The sequence below is a fragment of the Corvus cornix genome, chromosome 9 (assembly GCF_000738735.6).
Source record: "Corvus cornix cornix isolate S_Up_H32 chromosome 9, ASM73873v5, whole genome shotgun sequence".
Taxonomy (NCBI): Eukaryota; Metazoa; Chordata; class Aves; order Passeriformes; family Corvidae; genus Corvus; species Corvus cornix.
The window spans coordinates 8820771-8839070 of record NC_046339.1 but is presented as its reverse complement, the minus strand read 5'-3'; the positions used below and the strand labels follow the sequence as shown (position 1 = coordinate 8839070).

General features: G+C 60.7%; 2 protein-coding genes across 5 annotated transcripts; one reads left to right on the top strand and one right to left on the bottom strand.

The window, feature by feature from the left end:
* Positions 1-162: 162 nt before the first annotated feature.
* LOC120410467 lies at positions 163-3251 on the bottom strand. 3 transcript variants are annotated; one of them, XM_039556985.1, is made up of 2 exons: positions 3149-3251; positions 163-2038 (listed from the first exon to the last, which is right to left on the bottom strand). In XM_039556985.1, the coding sequence occupies exon 2, from the start codon at positions 2012-2014 to the stop codon at positions 887-889; it is 1128 nt and encodes a 375-aa protein (XP_039412919.1). In that variant the 5' UTR covers positions 2015-2038; positions 3149-3251; the 3' UTR covers positions 163-886. The 3 variants fall into 3 exon arrangements, with proteins under 3 accessions (XP_039412919.1, XP_039412920.1, XP_039412921.1); XM_039556986.1 differs by lacking the exon at positions 3149-3251 and adding an exon at positions 3034-3118; XM_039556987.1 differs by lacking the exon at positions 3149-3251 and adding an exon at positions 2496-2573.
* A 329-nt stretch (positions 3252-3580) lies between these two features.
* Positions 3581-18041, top strand: VWA5B2 (von Willebrand factor A domain containing 5B2). Of its 2 annotated transcripts, none has more exons than XM_039556984.1 (22): positions 3581-6303; positions 9583-9738; positions 10136-10297; positions 10622-10835; positions 10952-11106; positions 11526-11657; positions 11770-11894; positions 12028-12204; positions 12287-12397; positions 12522-12724; positions 13026-13140; positions 13216-13401; positions 13480-13639; positions 13716-14005; positions 15105-15330; positions 15416-15760; positions 15831-15968; positions 16045-16164; positions 16416-16493; positions 16692-16761; positions 16986-17094; positions 17391-18041. In XM_039556984.1, exons 2-22 carry the CDS (start codon positions 9600-9602, stop codon positions 17997-17999), a joined length of 3864 nt encoding a protein of 1287 aa, XP_039412918.1. In that variant the 5' UTR covers positions 3581-6303; positions 9583-9599; the 3' UTR covers positions 18000-18041. The 2 variants fall into 2 exon arrangements, with proteins under 2 accessions (XP_039412918.1, XP_039412917.1); XM_039556983.1 differs by having other exon boundaries at positions 10622-10847.
* The last annotated feature ends 259 nt before the right edge of the window (positions 18042-18300 follow it).

Genomic DNA, 18300 nt, shown 5'->3' with positions numbered 1-18300 from the left:
GGTGGCTTTGGCATAGGTCAGTGGCCTTGGTTCTCATGTCCCTCTGGGAGGCAAGTGCTTCTCTTGTGCTGTGGCTGGGAGGGGACCTGGTGCAGGGACACCTTTCAGCCCTGTTACTCCCCCAGATAAATCCCAAGCTGCAAAAACAACAGGAAACAAGCAGACCAGTGCATCTATATTTAATTTGGCAATGACCACCTCCCCATGCTGCTGCAGTTTACAGGGATGCTCCATGGGTAGGTCCTCAGGAGGTGCACGGCCTGGGGGACAATCTCTTCAGTGAGAATCATGCTCCAGAACCTGCAGGCATCTCACGGGGAATGTCGTGGGTTATTCCGCAGAAGCAGCAGGTCTGATGGCTCAGGGAGGAAGGGTGTCCATGTGCCCTTGCTCTGATGCTTAAGGCACATCACTGTTGGGCTCAAAAGACAAGTTTTGCTCTTGGCCTCTGACAAACTCTTCTTGTCTCTGTTTCCACTCTGGAGTGCAGTTAAAAATTAGTCCCGACAACAACTGAGGTGCCAAAGGTTCCAGTTTTCTCCATAAAATAAGCCTCTAATTCCAACACAGAGATATCATTGGCTTCATCTGCAGATCCAGAGGTGTGCCAGCTTCCATCAGGGATGCTGTTGGGACAGGTGGGAGATGCAGTGAGGGTGACAGGACTAGAAGGCTCTGGGGGCTGAGTGCTGACCTGGCTGGGGCAGCAAGAAGGCACTGTTTGTGGGGACCCTTACCAAGCAGGGTCCTGCTGGTACAACGTTTCAGTCCCAAGGCTGTGAATGGTCCAGGAACAGCAACTAACCTGGGTGTAATTTCTCTGCTAGGGGACAAAGCTGGAGTTATGCAGCCAAGCAGTATCCAGTTGAGGTAGGCAGGCAGTGGTCTATTCCTCCGTGGCCCAGACAGAGCTGCCTGCCTTCTGCTCCAGGTGGGGAATCACCGCCTCCGTGTAAAACTTCTCCAGCTTGGGCACCGTATTCCTCCAGAACGCCCTGTCAAACTCCACGGGGACCACAGCCGTCTCCTTGTTGGTGTGCACCACAAAGTCGGCGTGCTGGAAGCCAGTGGTTCCCAGCTGGCATTGGACCTGAGTGAAGTAGGGATGATTCTTCTTCAGGGCATAGGAATCCCCATCCACCTCCAGGCAGAAGTCCTTGTCCTTGCAGGCCTCTCGCACTGTCCTGTTCCTGTGCTTGTAGGGACACTTCACCTCCAGCAGCCCCAGGTCCTTCCCTGTGGCTGCGTCCTTGATGATCCCATCAGGGCTGGCAGCAAGCCACTTCTTCTCCGGGTGAATGAAAAGGCCACAGTCTTCCACTTGCACTGGCTTGCCCCCCTTCTGTAATTTCTGTTTGTAGGCTTCCACAGCCACCTTCTCATTGCGGATCCCCCAGGACATGGCTGGGGTCTGCACCCTGGAGCCAGAGCCCACCACCTCTTTTAGGTAGGACTGGGGCACCTTGTCTGTCTTGCTGTTGGCAAACTTGCTGTTGGCAATTTTGGGGGCCACGGAGGCAGTGATGCGGTTCTCCCGCCACTCGTACCACTTGGGGTTTTCCCGCTGGCCCCGGGTCTCCTTCTCCACCCTTGGTATGTCCTGGGTCTTTACAGGGGGCAGGAACCAGTCACAGGCCTTGCTCGGGTCAGCCTCAGGCTGCTTCTTCTGTGGGCACAGGTCAGTTCTGGCAGGACCAGCGGCTCCCTTGGCATCAGGTGCCTTCTTCTGGGTTGTAGAACTCCTGGCGGGTGCACTGCTCTTGTCCCCAGCATCTCCCTGGGCTCTGCGGGATGCTGTGGATCTTGGCTGAGCAGAGTCTGCCTTTGTCCCCCGCCCCTGCGTGGGGGTGGTAGCCTTGGCAGCTGGAGTGCTTCGGGATCGGCTCCCTGCAGCTGTGGCCCTGGCCCGGGTGGCTGAGGTGGAAGGCGGGGGCGCAGCGGGGGCAGTTTTGGAGGCAGTTGTTGCGGGTCGGGGGGATGATGTGCCAGCAGACTCCTTCCTGGGTCTCCCCATTGCTACAAGTCAGAGGATCTTACACTGTGGACGTGGAATAAAGTTTAATGCAGATCTTCAAAACGCTTCCCTTTCCTTGGCCCTCCCTGCGCCTGCTCCAGGGCACTGTGTTCCTGCCAGAGCTGCTACTCCCACACCTTCCCTCGGCTCACGTGTCACGTGGAATGGCAGCTGGCCCAGCTGAGGTGCTCGTTCTCACCCCCTTTCCCCGCAGCCCAGCCCGGGCCGCCCCGAGGATAGGGCGGGGGCACAGCGGCCCCCAGAGCCACCTCCGCCGGGACCCGGCAGCGGTGCCCGCAGGAGCCGCTTTTGCCCGGGGACCAGGCGGGTTTCCCGCGGGCACATCCGCTCGGCCAGCGGGGGTGCCGGACAGGCGTGAGGGGGGGGGGAACCCCCAGCAGCACCCCGGGGATCCCACGCGTGCTCCGGGACCGCGGTGCGGAGCTGCCCCGGCCGCCCCGCCCGGTGCCGCCGCTCTCACCGCTCCGCCGCCGCCGCCGCTCCGGAAGCGCGTCCCGCCTTCACCACGTGCTGCAGGGCGGCGGCCCGAGGGGCGCGGGAGGGACGGGTGGGGCTGGGCTGGGCGCAGCCGTCGGCCAAGCCCCCGGTCCCCGCTAGAGGGAAGCAGCAGCTCGGCCACCGGCGCCGCGGGATCTGTCCGGGCATGCCCTCTCCGCTCCGGCATCCCCGCTCCGGCGTCCCCCTGCCTTCCCCCGCATCTCGCCGCCGCCGGCACCTCCGAACGTTTTACGCCGGGCTGGGGACAAGCCCTGCAGCCTCGCCCGTGGGCAGGGGTCCGAACCCGGCCCCCGCGTACCCCATCCCCGCCCGTGGGCAGGGGTCCGAGCCTGGCCCCCGCGTACCCCATCCCCGCCCGTGGGCAGGGGTCCGAACCCGGCCCCCGCGTACCCCATCCCCGCCCGTGGGCAGGGGTCCGAGCCCGGCCCCCGCGTACCCCATCCCCGCCCGTGGGCAGGGGTCCGAGCCTCTCGGGCGCCACTGTGAAGAGACAGGCTAACCTGATGGGACCCCGCCGAGCTCCGGTGGCCCAAGCTGATCTGAACCGCCACGTCCCACCGCGAGCAGACCCTCGGGAGAAGGGCGACAGCAAGAAGCTGGAGCAGCGATACCCACCCTGGAGCGCCCGCTGCGCGGCTGTGCTGCCGTGTGAGGAGGGTCCCGGCGCAGGGATGGCACAGCACCGCCGAGAGCCGCACCGCCGAGCCTGGCAGAGGGCTCGGCCGCCGTGGAGGAAGCGGAGACACGCGTCACCGGCACGAGAGTTTCGGGTTCCTCAAATCCATGCGGTTTCGTTTCTCCAGCGAGCCTGGCGCCATCGAGCGAGCCCCAGCGGGGACGCTGCTGCGAGATCCCCCATGGCTGAGAGCCCCCGTTGTTTTCTCCTGCCGAAAGCAAATCCAGCAGCCACCAGTGTGTGGCCTGAGTCTGTGTTAGAGCCAGCCGCACAGGGGCTTCCAGCCCCCCATCTACCTCTGCCAGCATCCTGGGAAGATTTCAGTCAGGCAGGCTGAAGTGCTGGCGGCATTCCCAGCGCCTCTCCCCAAGGATCCCAGATGTCTCCACCAGCCGTCTCTAACCCTGCTCATGTGTTGTTTCGTTTCCTCCCTCCAGGCCCTCTGTAACTCCCTACAGCTGGGCAGACCAATATTACACAGGTTAAGCCAAAGTGTGCCTGATTTTGACCAGAAAAATTTTTACTTTCTCCTCTATGGCTACCCATCCTCAGGATTCGGTTTAGTTCTTGCTTATTAAGGAGCAGCTAAACAGGACACCCCTGCCTCTCTCCCCGAGGGCAAACCCTCTGCCTGTGCAATCTTCAGCAGGGTCTGAGGAGCTGCAGCTGTGTTGAGTGCAGTTGCTGCCAGCCTGGGTTTTGGGTTATTTCCCAAAATAACTAAACTCACGCTAAATTCACAGGACTTGTCAGCAACTCAGGACCTGAGAGCATCTGTAAAAGCTCTGTGGTCTGTACCCCTTCCAGCAAGCCCTATCAATGGGTGATAATTCAGCTCAAGGAACAGGTGATTTGGGGATAAATACTCAGATCCTGATTGGTCCCTTGGGTTGTGTTGCAGTTGCTGGTGAGGCGTTACTGAGGTGTGAGGATGCTGAGCACTGGGCTGAGCTGGGCCTCTGTTTGCAGGGTTTAACCCATGCTAAGGCTTGCTCAGCACTCTGCTGAAAAGCAGTGCCGGGCTCTCCAGGTCTATTTGTGTCTGTGATGAGCTGCTATAGGGAAACTATGACAGTATAGAGCAGGGACACAAATACCTGATGCTGCTGGGAGCAGATTGGGATGGAGCCCTTCTGTGTCTCCTGCTGAAGGTTGCCAGTGTGCTGGGGGAGGCTCAGCTGAGTCCCCAGCGCTGCACATGCTGCTGTTACTCACCTGCTCTCACGCCTGGGCTGATGTCTGATGCTGTGGCTGGCCAAGCTCCATCACCCCGGCTGGTGGCACTGAACCAGCGCTCGCATTTGGATGCTTTTCTTTTGCCTCAGCTTGGCCTAGAAATGGTATCTCAGAGAAAAATCAAAGCTTGTGGGTTTTTTTCTGGGGCTGGGCTGGAGTGGCTGCGGCGCTTGCTGTGATGATGGGAGCGGGAGTCCCATGGACATCGCAGGCTGTGTGGATATGTTGTGGTGTGCAGGGCCTCCAGCAGCTCCCAGAGCTGGCAGCTGTCACAGGGGGATAACACATGGGTTAGCATCCTTCTCCTGTGGTCGTGAAGGAGGGAGAAGGGGAGCAGCTGCACACTGCAGCTCTCTCTGCGCAGGGAGGGGAAGTGAAATACTATGGGGCATCTCACATGGGGGAGGGAACGGCTCAGAGTGCTCTAGCAAGGGCCCTAGGGATGCACAGAGTGCCTCTTGGCCCGATAATTGTTGACTAAAGCTCAGGGTGAGGGGTCAGGAAGGAGAAGTGTGTCTCATGCTAAGTGTGCAGCAAAGGGCCTCTTCCACCAAGATTTCTCTCTGTTGCTGTCACCTGTGAAACCTGTGTCAGGGAGCTGAAGCTGTAGTGGCATATGGGTCAGCTCAGAGGTGAGATCTAAAAATACCTGCTGAGGACTGGGGACTGCTCCCCTCGTGGTGCTGCTGGATTTTTCTGCCCCAGTTTGTGTCTGGAGTGGCTCCAGGTTCAGTGTGGCTGTGACGGTGGGTTCTGCGGTGCAGGAGGTGGGGGGGACTCCTCTCGGTGTGCTCTATAAAAAGAGCTGCAGCAGCACAGTCCTATCTATAGCACAGGGAGCTGCCTGGGAAAGGCAGGGCAGGGATTAGCCCAAATCTGATGGATTTCTCTGGCCCTGCTTCGGAATGTGGGGCTGTCAGTGGCTGAGGGATTCCCAGTGTGCCCTGGCTGTGAGATCTCCCTGCCAGCAGACATGTCCTGACTTTGCTGGGATTTCCTGACTGTCTCCGCCTTCCCCAGGGGAGCTTGTCACACTTGTCACCCAAAAGCTGGGCTGTCCCTCAATCCCCCCTTTCCAGCTCCTCAGGGCTATGATTTCACTGCAGCATATGGAGGCTGATGAGGACAGCCCAGTGGAACCCCAGGACATCTGGGTTTGGGGTGGATATTCAGCATCTACCTGCTGCTCCGAGTCATTTTGTGGTGGTCTCAGGGCAGCTGAGACCTTTCCTAGTGAAGCTGGATGTGACACTTGTGGCCCACATTATTTGTACTGGAGAGTTCAGCTGGCTGATGGGGGCTATTTTGCCTCATTATTTGTTTGGGGGGCACACAAACAAGGCGGTGGTTACATGTCCCAGTCAGACAAACCCCATGGTTTTCCTTGCTGCAGCATCACCAAGGGTCTCACCAGTACCCTAGTTTGCCTGGACTATTCTGTGGGTGCAGAGCAGCCCACAGCTGTGGACTCTGCTCTTGACTGGTGCCTGTCACTCTCTGGGGGTGTTGGCTGTCCCCTGAGACCCCCAGCGTTCCCCATGAGAGCATTCCCCTGCTCCCCTCCCGGGGTGCCGGTACTAGGGAGTGTGTCTCTTTAATGAGGCTGGGCTTGGAGCAGCTCTGCTGCTGGCACAGGGAGTGAGGGATGGAGCGAGGGCGGTGAAGGAGCCAGTGCCAGAGAGGGAGCCTGCAGCAGGAGAGGCGGGGAAGGACCGCTCATCCCCCGGGTACCGCAGCCGCCCAGACAGAGGGGCAGGGAAACCCATCCCCAGGGAAGAGAGCTCTGCAGAAGGCAGGGACCCAGCGGGTGCTGAGAGGAGCCTGCAGCCTCTGTGTCATCCTCATCGTCCTCCTCCAGGTAAGGGCCAGGGGCAGGCAGAACAGGGACCATGGTGGCCTGGGACCCTGAGGGTGTCCCGCAATTCCTCGGTGTCCCAGGGTTGTGCATCCGCTGTCGGGGCAGCTCTGGGTCATAGGAGGGGTGAGAGGTGGAGATGAGACAGCAGGGCCACAAAAGTGCTGAAATCACCATCTGGCAGGGACCGGACGGGGCTGGCTCCAGTAACTGCTGGGAACATGCTCCAGGTTATCAGCAACCAGTCCCTGGCCCACGCCACAGCTGTCCCGTGGTGGGGGACACTGGGACCCTTCTGTGGGGCTGCCCTGCCAGGATTTGCCCTTGTCAGGGGAAATCCATGGGGCTGAGACTTTTCTTTTGGGAGGTGCCTGTATTAGGGTGCATTGAGGGCAAGTAACTCCTGTTCCCTGGCACAAGGATGTTTTTTTCCGGGGGTTTTAATGGCTCTGGGGAGGCGAGAGCAGCAGCTCAGGTCCTGGAGGTGGTGGTCCTGGATGCAGTGTTGGAGTCAGGGTGTGAGTCCCAGCTTGTGTGTGCAGTGGACTCTGCTCTCTGTTCCCACTCCCCAGCAGACAAAGCAGGAGGCACCACAGGCTGGAGATAGTCCTTTGCCCCATCCAGCAATTCCTTTCCCCCTCGCTCCTCTTTGGGCTCTCTGCAGTGGTGTGTCCCATGGGTGTAGGGCAACAGCACCATCACCTCCTGACTCCATAGCCTTCTCTGTGCTCCAGGAGTTGGGATGGATCCTGCTCTCCTGCCCTTGTGCCCCATGGGATGTCTCACAGGGAGGGGAGGCAAGGGAAGCAGGAGGGTCAGCAATGGCTCTTCACTCCAGGCACTCTTGCAGAGGCTTGGGCTCCTCTCCTTCCATCCTTTCTCTTGAACCTGCCTGTGTATCTGTCACCAATGAAAATTTCCGCTGGGTTTGCCCATGTTGGGTTTGGCCTCTTCCTTCCCCTGGACTGTGCTGAACCCCAGCTTGGGCAGCTGTTGCTGCAGCAGGTGAAACTCTGACAACTCCCCAGGAAGCTAAGCAGGGTCCACTGGGCTCAGGCACCTGCCTCCCTGTAGCAGCCTTGCTGGAAAACTCAGCCTGCCCACAGGCGAGAAGAGAAGCATTGATTTATTCTGACCTAGGGAAGAGTCAGCTCCTTCTCGCTTTCACAGACGGTTTTTAGCTGCCAGCACAGAGAGCTGCCCCCAGCCTGCTGTAGCCCTTTTATACTGGGGTTGTTGCTGGTTAAACCATCTCCTGCAGGCAGTAGGTGGAGGGGAGGAAGAAGAGAGGGCTGTGAAGGCACTGGAAATCATGCTGGGGATGGGGAGAGGGCTGGGGACCTGTTGGTGATGCCACGCTGGTATCTAGGGACAAGTTGCTGCCCTAGGGAAAGAGGATGAAGATACTGGGGTGAGGACCATCAGCTCTGGTTTTATTCATTACCATGGGGCTTAGAGCAGCCAGCACGAAGCGTGGCAGGGCCAGATGGAGCCTGTTTACTCTGTGAGGGTAAATGTAAAGAGAAGTGATAAAAAGCAGCCGGGACAGCTTCTCCAGTAAGTCCCTGGTAAACAAGCTGGCAGTGACCCGGCCGAAAGGCAGCACAGCAAATAGCGGGCATGTTGCTGAGCATTAAACTGGGTGCCTTGGGAACAAATTAAACAGCTTTGGGGAGAAATATGTCTTTAATGGCTCAGTGTGGCTGGGTTGGAGGCATCCTGGTCTCCAGATCCCGTCTGGGTGCTATGGTCAGGGCAGGAACCAGCTGTTGATGTTCCCAACTGTGGAACAGCAAGTGTGGAGGAACAGCAGACAGTGCAGGGACCTTGTGCCACCTCATGTGCTGGGAACACAGTCTGGGGGGCTCAGCAGTGTGTGCAGCATCCTGCACAGAGGCTGGAGGGTTGTTGATGATGGGGCGTGGTTGGGTGGCCAGGATCTGTCAGCATAACCCTGCAATGCCACTTGAGCAGGTAAATGGCTCTCCTCTGCTGTAATGGACTGATTTTCCTGGGATGCAGCCACATTGCTAATGCACTTCTGCGCTTCTCCAAGGCCCCCTGCTTTGTGCCAGCTGGGAGTTTGGTCCCAGTGCTGCCTCCAAGGATGGAGTCCTGCTCTGCTTTCAAAGATGCTCTGTGAGAGGCACTCATGACCACATGCCGAGGGCACCCCAAGCCTCCCATTACTGATGCTCTTATGAGTTGTTCCCAGGATGAAGGCCACTGGATGGGGACACCAGATGGCTCACTTGTACCTGGCCTTGTCCTTGCCCCGGGCACATCGTGTGCTGGAGCACCAGCACAGGGCGTGGGGCGGGGCCTCGCTGCTGCTGGGTCGTGGGTGCTTGGGGCAGGCAGGGGATACAGAGTGGTGCAGACCCCATGCACACTGTCCCCAGATCCATACAGCCGGGGCTAAGGCTGACACGAATATTTTATACAAATATTTGATGGCACAGGGTGGGCTGATGTTGGAGAGATGCCTTGACTCCAGACAATTATTTCTGATGCTGCTCCTGGATGTTTTTCCCAAGGGGAAGAGAGGTGTGGAGTGGGTTGGTGCCCTGGTGGGAAGGAATCCCCAGCCACCTCTCTTCCTACCAAAGGGTGGGACCCCAGACACATCAATTTCTGGGCAAAGAAGGTGATGATCATCCACTTGTCGGGCTCCACCCTGCAGTGCATTCCCCTCGGTGCTGTTCTTCCGTGCAGCACTGACCTTGTTGTTAATTATTAAACCCCCAGCAAACACTGCTCGCTGCTTTGTCCTAGTTACACTGTGGGCTTCTCACCCTTCTGGTTGGCTTTTTTTTCTAAACAAATTACCCTGGTAACCTCTGTGGATGAATGGAGATGGAAGCAGAAGACGCTTCTCTCCCAGCCAGTGCAGGAGATGGCCTGGGGAGGCTCTGGAGCTGCTCTGGGGTGGCTGAGAGATGGGCTGCATGTGGTTGGCCATTATCCATTCTGTCCAGGAGACCCTGCTTGTCTGCCAGGGCTTGTGGCTTGCATGTAACCACTGCTCACAGGAGTTTTGTTGCCCTCTCTGTGGGCTCCTGTGGCTCCAGACCTGGTTTGCAGATGGGCGGGGGTCCAAGGAGAGACCTGGGTCCAGGTCCATGTGTTCTGTGGATGCTGAAGAGCAGCATGGCTTGTGGGAGGCCTGGAGACCTGCTTACCCTTGCAGGCTGGGCAGATGGAAATGGCTTGTGGGCAGACGCCCCTTCCAGCAGATCCCTGTCCCTGAGCATACAGTGCCTGCCTTCCCTCTGCTCACAGCTGCCCACTGAGGGACCATGCCAGGCCTCTACACCCTCTCGTCCTGGGAGGCTCTGCCCCTGAAGAGCTCCACGGTGAAGGCTTGTGCCAATGGATACTCCCTGAGCATCACTGCTCACCTCCTGTACACCAACCCCCACAAGGAGCCTGTGGAAGGTAAGGGAGGGCTATCAGGCCTAGCAGGGACCCAGGCTGCCTGCACGGCCCCCTAAAGCCCTTGTGCTGGAGAGCATCCTGTCTCCAGCCCACCCGTGTCCTGGCCCCCAAACCTTGCTCAATTTGGGGAGCAAAGGCAGAGGCCAGCAGAGGTGGGGCCACTGTCACACACTGTGGGCAGGAGGAGAGTGAGACTGAGCAGACCCCCATCACTGAGGAAGAGGGGGTTTCATCCTCCCTCTGGGTTAGGAGGCTCTGGTTTGCTCCTGTATCTCACTCGCGTGCATCTCAGTCGTGCTGCGAGTCAGGCAGGTTCTCAGCGGGGCTCCCATGGGCTGTTCCGTGCCACAGCAATGGCTGTGCTGGGATCTGCCTCGGGGCTCTCTTCTGCCTGCAGGCATCTTCATCTACCCTCTGGAGGAGTCGGAGGTGGTGGCCGGCTTTGAGGCAGCAGTGGGCAGCCGGCGGGTGACATTCCAGGTCCAGAACAGGCACCGGGTGCAGGACTGCTGCCTCCAGTGCAGCCCCAGCCCCGGACGGCTGCGCCGCTGTGCCAGTGGTAAGTGTTGTGGCATGGGTGATGCTGTTGGGTGTTCCTGGCCAGGAGGCTCAGAACGGGTAGGGGTGAAGTGTGAGGGAGTATGAGGGGCTGAGAGCCCCTGCCAGGCCACCCCAGTGCCTGGGGGGTCTCTGAGGCTGGAGATCTCAATGTCTCCTTTCCCCTCCCTCCACCTCTTCTGGAGCTCTGCCATTATTTGCATGGCCTTCATGACACCTGTTCTCTACTGTCACCTTTAGGAGCAATTAGGGCCACTCATGACTTCCTCCACAACCCCACATGCCTCGCTGACCTCCCCCCATCTCTCATCCCTCTCCTGTCCAGGCCACCTCGTCTTGGATGAGGACGTGGAGCACTCCACCTTCATCATTGTCACTGGCACACTGTGCCCCTCGGAGAGCCTGGCTGTTACCCTGAACACAGTGCAGGAGCTGCCCACGCTGCCAGACGGGGCCCTGCGCCTCCTCCTGCCCCCCATCCTCACGCCCCACGTCCCCGCCGACCCCAAGAGCGAGCCGGCAAGCTTGTGTGACGACAGGTTGGCCCTATGGTGATTTTCATGGCTTCCTCAGTCTCTGCCATCCCAGGGGGGTGATGCCAATGCTGAGCGAGCAGGGCAGGGGGCAGGAGCCATCACCCCCTCTCCCCTTGCAGCCCCACCAGCTGTTTTGGGGGGCCAGGTGCCCGGAGCCAGTCACCCACTGTGGCGCCTGTGGAGAGCATGGACGTCTTTCGGGGACGACCCTACAATCCTTTTCCTTATGAGTTTGCCTTTGAGCTGCTGGTCAAGGGCCCCTGCTTGCTGGCAGGTGGGTGGCTTGGGTGTTATCAGTTGGTTGTGTAAAACCTCCTCAAAATGTGGGTGGTGTTCCCTGGTCCCTCCATGCTTCTAGGAGGATGTGAGGCCCTGTCCCCAGGTATCCACTTGCACTCCCTGCAGGTGAAGAAGCCCTTTTCCCATTCCATCCCTGGGGCTGGGACCCCTCAAAGTCACCCTGCCTGTGCCTTTGGGCAGCTCTAGGTCAGCAGCCTCCTTCCCTGGGGAGATGTGATGCACTGAGGAGAGGATGGGTGAGGAGGGGAAGATGGTTGGTTGGTGGGGACGTGCTCCTGGCTGCTGACCCAGTCAATCCCATTAGCTCTGTCAGGAACTGCTGTGGGGCCTGGTGGGTGGGAGGCTGAGGAGGGGGTTTGTGAGAGATTTCCTGCTGCCTTCCCTTCTCTGCAGGGCTGGAGAGCCCATCACATGCCCTGAGAGCTGATGCCGACCCCTGGGCCAGTTCTGCCACCACCACCTGCGTCACCCTGGCTGAGCCCCACTGCTATGACAGGGACCTGGAGATCATCCTCTACCCTTGTGGTGAGGGGGGATGGTCCCCGTGGGGGGTTTGAGACATCACCCCAAAAACATCCAGAGCATCCCCCAGCCCCTCGTGGCACGGGGTAGCTTGAAACTCTCCTGTGCCCCCCAGAGCCCCACAGCCCCCACCTGGTGATTGAGGATGGCACCATGACATACCCTGAGTACGAGGCACACATCCGGAGCCGCCGGGATTACGCGCGGATTGCCAGGAAGGACAGCAGTGGCGAGAGACAGGTGACAGGGCACGGCTACTGCTGCCCCAGCCAGGAGGGGGAGGAGGGAAGGGGGAGATGGTGGGATGTGGGTGAGGAAGACCTTGGCATGGTCCAGGGGGTGTGAGAAAGCCTCTGACCCGCCTGGCTCGCAGGTGGCTTTCGTGCAGAAGCGTTTCCACAAAGACATCTTCCCCAACCCCGTGCTGATGCTGAACTTCTGCCCGGTTGTGGAGGGCGTCCCCGGGGACCTGCAGAGCGTCACCCGCGAGATCCTCTTCCTCATTGACCGCAGCAGCACCATGAGTGGTCCTGACCTTGACAAGGTCAAGGTGAGGCGCGGCCATGGGTCCAGGGGTGCTCCCTGGGTGGCCAGTTCTTAGCAGCTGTCCCTGGTCCCTGCTGTCACCTCAGGAGGCTTTGCTGGTGGCTCTGAAGAGCCTCCCATCAGGAACACTGCTCAACGTCGCCAGCTTTGGCACTGACATCAAGCCGCTCTTCCCATCCAGTCGCCTCTGCAGCAATGTGAGTATCACAGGCAAATCCTGCGTATCCACTAGCCCTTCTTTGTCCTCCTCCCAGCTCCTTGACTCAGGGTGGGGGCTGGTGAGCTGGGGGCTGCTGCAAGTCTGGCTCTGCATGTGGCCAGGAGACGCTGCGGCGTGCCTGCGAGCACCTTGGCGGACTGCGGGCGGACCCTGGCGGCACCAACCTGCTGGCAGCCCTGGGCTGGGCACTGGCACAGCCTCTCCACCACGGCTACCCTCGCCAGCTGTTCCTCTTCACCGGTGCGGCAGTGGGCAGTGCAAGCAGGATCCTCCGGCTGGTGCGCAGGCAGGCCAGCACCGTCAGGTACGGCCCCAGAACCGCAGCAGGTCTCGGTGTTCTCCAAACCCCCTGCGCTGTTCCCACCGATTTCTCCTTATGCAGCCTCAAGTCTCACTTGCACCTGCCCCAAGGGTGTCCTTCACCCATCACATCCCTCAGCCTGTTGGCTCCGCTTTGCCTGGGCTGCCCCAGCCCAGCACGCGGCCAGGGCAGCACTCTGGCTGTCAGACCCCCCTGCCCATCCCTGCTAAAGGGCTCACCACTGGGTTTGCCAGTCCCCAGCCCCAGCCCATCCATGGCATCCCATGCCCTGGCTCTCCTGCAGGTGCTTCAGCTTTGGCATGGGCCCGCGGGCATGCCGGCGGCTGCTGAAGGCCATGGCCAAGGTGAGCCGGGGCCATGCCGAGTTCCTGAGTCCAGCCGAGAGGCTGCAGCCCAAGGTAATGCCCGGGCAGGGGCATGGGGGGCACTGGGGACACCACTGTGTCTAACACTGCCTCCACTCCCCACCCCAGCTGATCAAGTCCCTGAAGAAGGCGATCGAGCCGGCTGTCAGCGACATCACCATAGACTGGTATGTCCCTGACAGCATGGAGGCTCTGCTCTCGCCCACTGAGCTGCCGGCCCTCTACCCCGGTGACCGCCTTGTCAGCTACTGTGTCCTCTACAGCATCGCCCGCTTTGGTGACAGGCGCCCACTGGTATGACCGGCACTGGCCTGAGGAGGACGGCGTGGTCCCAGTGCTGGGGGGCTGATTCTGGTGTCCTCTCTCTCCTAGGGCCAGGAAGGGGCTCACCAGGGCTCCCGGGGCTCAGGCTCTCTTTCCCAGCAGGAAGTGCCCAGTCCTAGGGAGAGCCGCCAGCCACCCCAGAGCAACCCAGGAGCTGGGGATGCCTCCCTGGAGGTTTTTGCTGGAAGTACAGAGGTGTCAGAGCGGAGTGAGTGGGGTCCAGAGCTGGGATGGGGGGCAGTCGTGGGAGCCATGGGCTGACAGGGTGTGTGCTCACCGGGCAGGTATTGATCTTGTTTCTGGGGGAGACATCTGGAAGCGGATTTACCAGCCCTCCTACATCCAGGAGCAGTATGTCCTGACACACTGTTCCGTCAGCACCGACCGCAGTCAGGGGCTGCTCTCCCGCAGCTCCACCAGCAGCGAGTCCACTGGCTCCCGGGATGTGGCCCCCGAAAGTGGCTCGTCAGCCCCTGGTACTGATGTCACCTCCCAGCAGGGCCAGAAGAGCCTGTCCCTCTGTGAGTCCTCCACCAAATCTGCCCCGCTGCCCTCTGCCCCAGCTGGCACCAAGGTAAGGATGCCAATGGGGTGCAGGAGCTCATGGTGTGGGGATTGTTCGTGGCTTAGCTGAGGTCTTGCTGCCCTGTTGTGCCCAGGCAACTGCCCACTGGGCTGGGAAATGGAGTGCTGTAGCCTGGATTTTAAGCACGGATCGGCAATGGATGCCATCGGGATGTTCCTTGAGTGGTTTTGCCCTATTGAAGCAGGACAACTGGGGATCAAGCAGCTGGTCCCTCAGTGTCCCTGGCCAGCAGGCAGCTGGGTGTCTAACAGACACTGAGCCAGCTCAGTGACTCCTTGATGCTGCAGAAACCAAATGAAAATAGCTGGGCTGGCATCACGTAACAAATTTGTCGAGCCAGAGAGGAACGGCTGGCTGGCTGGGCCCCTGCCTGGCTCCTTCAGCCCTCAGTCAATGCTGCCAGATGCTTTATTAGTGATGGGCCACATCCCTGCTGCTTCATACCTGGGTTTAAAACCCAGCTGGGTCACTGGGATGGGGAAAGGCAGCTGCCCTGGTGACGATGCCCCAAGGCTGGGTGAGGCCTGCTGTCACCCAGCACCAGGACACACTCCTTCCCGATGGCACGGCTTAGGTAACCCACTCCTGTCGCACAGCAGCGCAGCTGGTGATCTTTGCTGCTGAAATGTCAAGCGTAAGTGATTTCCCTGCAGAGTAAATGATCCCCCCAGTTCCCTGCTGCCGAGGCGAGAGGTGGCATGGGTGCCACTGCCCTGACATAGCTTTTAGGGGAAGCATCTCAATGCAGGGACATCACTCTGCACTGGGGAATGCATCCTGCTGTAACATCATCCAGCTTGAGTATCCTAGTTAACCCTGCTTCCTGCACACACACAAATCCCTGGCAACTCCAGCGTCAGCCTGAGTCAGTCCCCAGGGATGTTTGCAAACTCCTGTGTGGGTGCTTCCCATGTCTGCGGTGCCAGGCGAGCATCCCTGGGAGGCAGCTGGTGCCAGCCTGCAGAGCACTGGGGCTGACAACAGCCGAGGCTCCAGCCAGCAGCCGGGGAGGCGCAGGTGCCCCATCGCAGCTCAGTGCAGTCTGGGCTCCGTGCTGGGCTTGCCAACAGCCTTGTCCCCACCGCAGGTGACGGTGGCCCTGAGCACGGAGGAGCTGGCGCGGCAGAAGAAGGTGCTGGCACGTGCTGCCCTGGCTGGGCGCAGCTTTTCCACACCACACGGGGAGCTGGATGCCCATCGGCTCTGCCAGGCCCTGGAAAAGGTGTCTCAGAAGAGGAACCAGTCCCTGGAGGGGCGGCTGGATGAGCTGGGACCCCAGCCACGGCAAATACAGCCCAGTGCGGTGGAGTCGAGTGTGTGCTGGCTGTGGGGACGAGGGAGGTGGGGATGGAGCCGGGTGCCCCTGCCTTGCTGAGCCCACCCTTTGCCGTTGCCCAGATAACCTCCTCTCGCCCACCCACCTGGACTGGGACATGCTGGTGGAGCCCTCCTACCTCTTCAGTGCCTCGCCAGCACCCGAGCCAGGGCAGCCCAGCCTGGGTGATGCCAGCCTGCCCCTGCGCTGCCAGGTGGTGATCCACGCGCTGCGAGCCGGCAAGCCGGTGTCCTGGGAAGTGACAGCCTCGCTGGAGTCACTGCTGCAGCCCCGGGAGGGGCCGGGCAGGGAGGACCCGCCGCGGCGGGTGGCCAAAGCCTGGGACAAGCCACTGCACCGGCTGGCAGCGCGCTCCGTCGTCCGGGACAATGAGAGCGTGGCGCAGCGGGAAGCCAAGCTGGAGCAGGGTGGGTGCCGGTGCGAACCCCCGCAGCGGCTCCCGCATCCCCCCCGCTCTAACCACCTTGCTCCGGGCAGGTTTTGCCCGCCGGTTCCGCCTGAAAGCCGTGCAAACCAGCAAAGCCTGCAACGTGCCTTCCCTCTACACCCGCCTGGTGCCCGTGGACGGTGCCACGCAGGCAGCCCTGCCCGCAGCCCCCGAGGTGTGGGGCATAGGTACGGACAAGGGGCTGGTGGGATGGGGAGGGGGCAGCAAGGGGACAGAGGGCTGAGGTGGCATCATCCCTTGCAGCTGGCTCAGCCAGCCGGACACGAGCTGCTGCAGCAGGGAACTGGCACCACCGGAGCTCCTCAGCGGGTCAGGGTCAGCAGCAGGATGTAGAGGAGCAGGATGAGGCCCCTGGCACTGCAGGTACTGACTCAGACCTTAATGTCAACTTATGCTCCCCAGGGATCTGCACTGGGGTCTCTGGGGACCCTCAGCTGGTGGCTGTGTGGGGCTGGTCCTGCCTGGAGTGCTGTGGATAACCGGAACGAGGCATCTGCCCCATACTGGGGAGGGGGGTGTGTGGTGTGGAGGACAGCACAGCAGCCCCTGACAGCAGCTGGGAGCTGTGAGGGTCCCTGGAGCCCGGGACCCCTCAAGACTTTGCTCTTTTGCAGAACGAGACGAGATCGCCAGGTCTCCAGGCAGCATCTCCTCCCCTACCTTTGGCTGGGAAAAGCAGAACTGTCCAAACGGTGTGTCCAGGCTGCAGGGGGCCACGGGCTGGATGAGGGTGGGAGAGGGGGTACCCTCGATGCCCTGCCACAGCTGGAGCATCTAATGTGCCCTCACTACCCTGGGCACATGGGCTGAGCTCCCCCCGGATGCTGGGCAGTGGGACACACCCCTGGGTGCATCATATTCCCACTGTGCTTAATGCTTCCCCCTTGCAGGGCCTCCATCCAGCCCCTCCACCACCTCCATGGGCTCACAGAAATCCACAGAGAGCATCGCAGGCTCCAGGTGACATTGTGGGATGGGGGGATGCAAGGGACCAAAAAATGGCAACTTTTGGGGAGAGTGGGACAGTGCCACTTTTTGGGAGCTGGTGGTCCCATGTCCCTTGCCAGCTCCTGCAGCCTAAGTGGGGGGATTTGGTGCTCCAGCCCCTTCCCTGCAGCAGTTTGGTGTCCAGCTGCCTTTCAGGAATTCCTCCCAATCCCGTTACCTTGCCTGTCATCCCACAGGTTTAGCCTGAGCAGGCGCAGAGGTCCCAGCCTGGTGCTGCGCCCGCAGTGCCTCAGCCCGGAAAGCGAGCACTCCAGCCACCATGCGAGCCACGACTACCTCCCACTGGTAAGGGCCCGCTCCCTGTGCCCATCCCCATCCCAGTGGGGGGACCTGCCCTGCTAGGTGCCAGCTGAGCCACCCAGGTCATGCCCGGCAGCACAAGCAGTGGGAGATGCTGCCAGTAGGTGCCTGCTCAGCCCTGCTGTGTCCTTAAATGCCTCTGGGGATCTTGGCTGGCTTTTTGGGGGGCATTAGACTGTTGCTGTTCCCCAGGGTCACTCCTGCAGCCCCCAGTGTTTGGGGCTGTGGTGGGTCTGCATCCCTGCCTGCCCTCCCCACTTGTCTGCCCCCTCTCCTTGCAGGTGCAGCTGCAACAAGCCCGGGGGCTGTTCCAGCTCACCGAGAGCTTCTCTGAAGTGGTGCAGATCCCCCTGGACCGCCTGCGCCGGGCCTCCCCCTATGCCTCCCACCGTGCCAGCCTCAGCCCCGTATCCCCAGGGGCCAGGACCAGCCCTGAGGCAGGACCCAAGGTTGAGGAGGGTGAGGAGCCCGTCACAGCCCCGCAGCCCAGCTCGCCCCCGTCCCGGAGCACTTGCTCCGAGGTGCCCAGTGCAGGTGTGTGGGCGCAGGCAGACAGCGGGCACGGCTCCGAGTCCGACACCGGGCCCCACTCAGCTGCCCCCTCTGAGGCCGGCGTGAGCTGTCAGGACGTGGGGCTGGAGGATCTGGAGAGTGCCAGCTGGGCCACGGCGGTGGCCTTGGCGTGGCTGGAGCATCGCTGCGCTGGGTTCTTTGAGGAGTGGGAGCTGGTGGCGGCCAAGGCGGACACGTGGCTGCAGGCACAGCGCCTGCCCGAGGGGGTGGACGTGGGCTGCCTCAAAGGGGCAGCCAGGCACTTGTTCCTGCTGCTGCGTCACTGGGACGAGAACATCAAGCTGAACATGCTGTGCTACAACCCCAACAATGTCTGATGGCCGCCTGAGGGGCCAATAAAGACACCTGGCTCTAAGCCACCTGCACTGGTGTCTCTGTTAAGAGCAGAGAGCTGCCTGCTCCATTTAGGACATGCCAGGGATGCCAGGGCTCACCAGAATCCTAGGAGGGGGTCACCTCCTTCCCAGTCATCTCTGGTGGGAGGGAGCAGACAGGGGAATAGGAAAAGCTGTGCTAGAGGGATTCCCGGGCTCCATCAAAGCAATTGAAACTGTGAGGCAAAGCAGTTTTGCAGATCCTCTGTTTAACCTCACCCCAGAGGCTGCTGCCCGGCCCTGG

What these genes read in the sequence shown, in the direction of transcription:
- LOC120410467 (XM_039556985.1), bottom strand. Translation starts at nt 2,014, where the DNA reads ATGGGGAGACCCAGGAAGGAGTCTGCTGGCACATCATCCCCCCGACCC.
- VWA5B2 (XM_039556983.1), top strand. Translation starts at nt 9,600, where the DNA reads ATGCCAGGCCTCTACACCCTCTCGTCCTGGGAGGCTCTGCCCCTGAAG. An exon ending in CCAGTCGCCTCTGCAGCAAT is followed by an intron (nt 12,398 to 12,521) that starts GTGAGTATCACA and finishes GCATGTGGCCAG; the next exon opens with GAGACGCTGCGGCGTGCCTG. An exon ending in CTGCCCCAGCTGGCACCAAG is followed by an intron (nt 14,006 to 15,104) that starts GTAAGGATGCCA and finishes TCCCCACCGCAG; the next exon opens with GTGACGGTGGCCCTGAGCAC.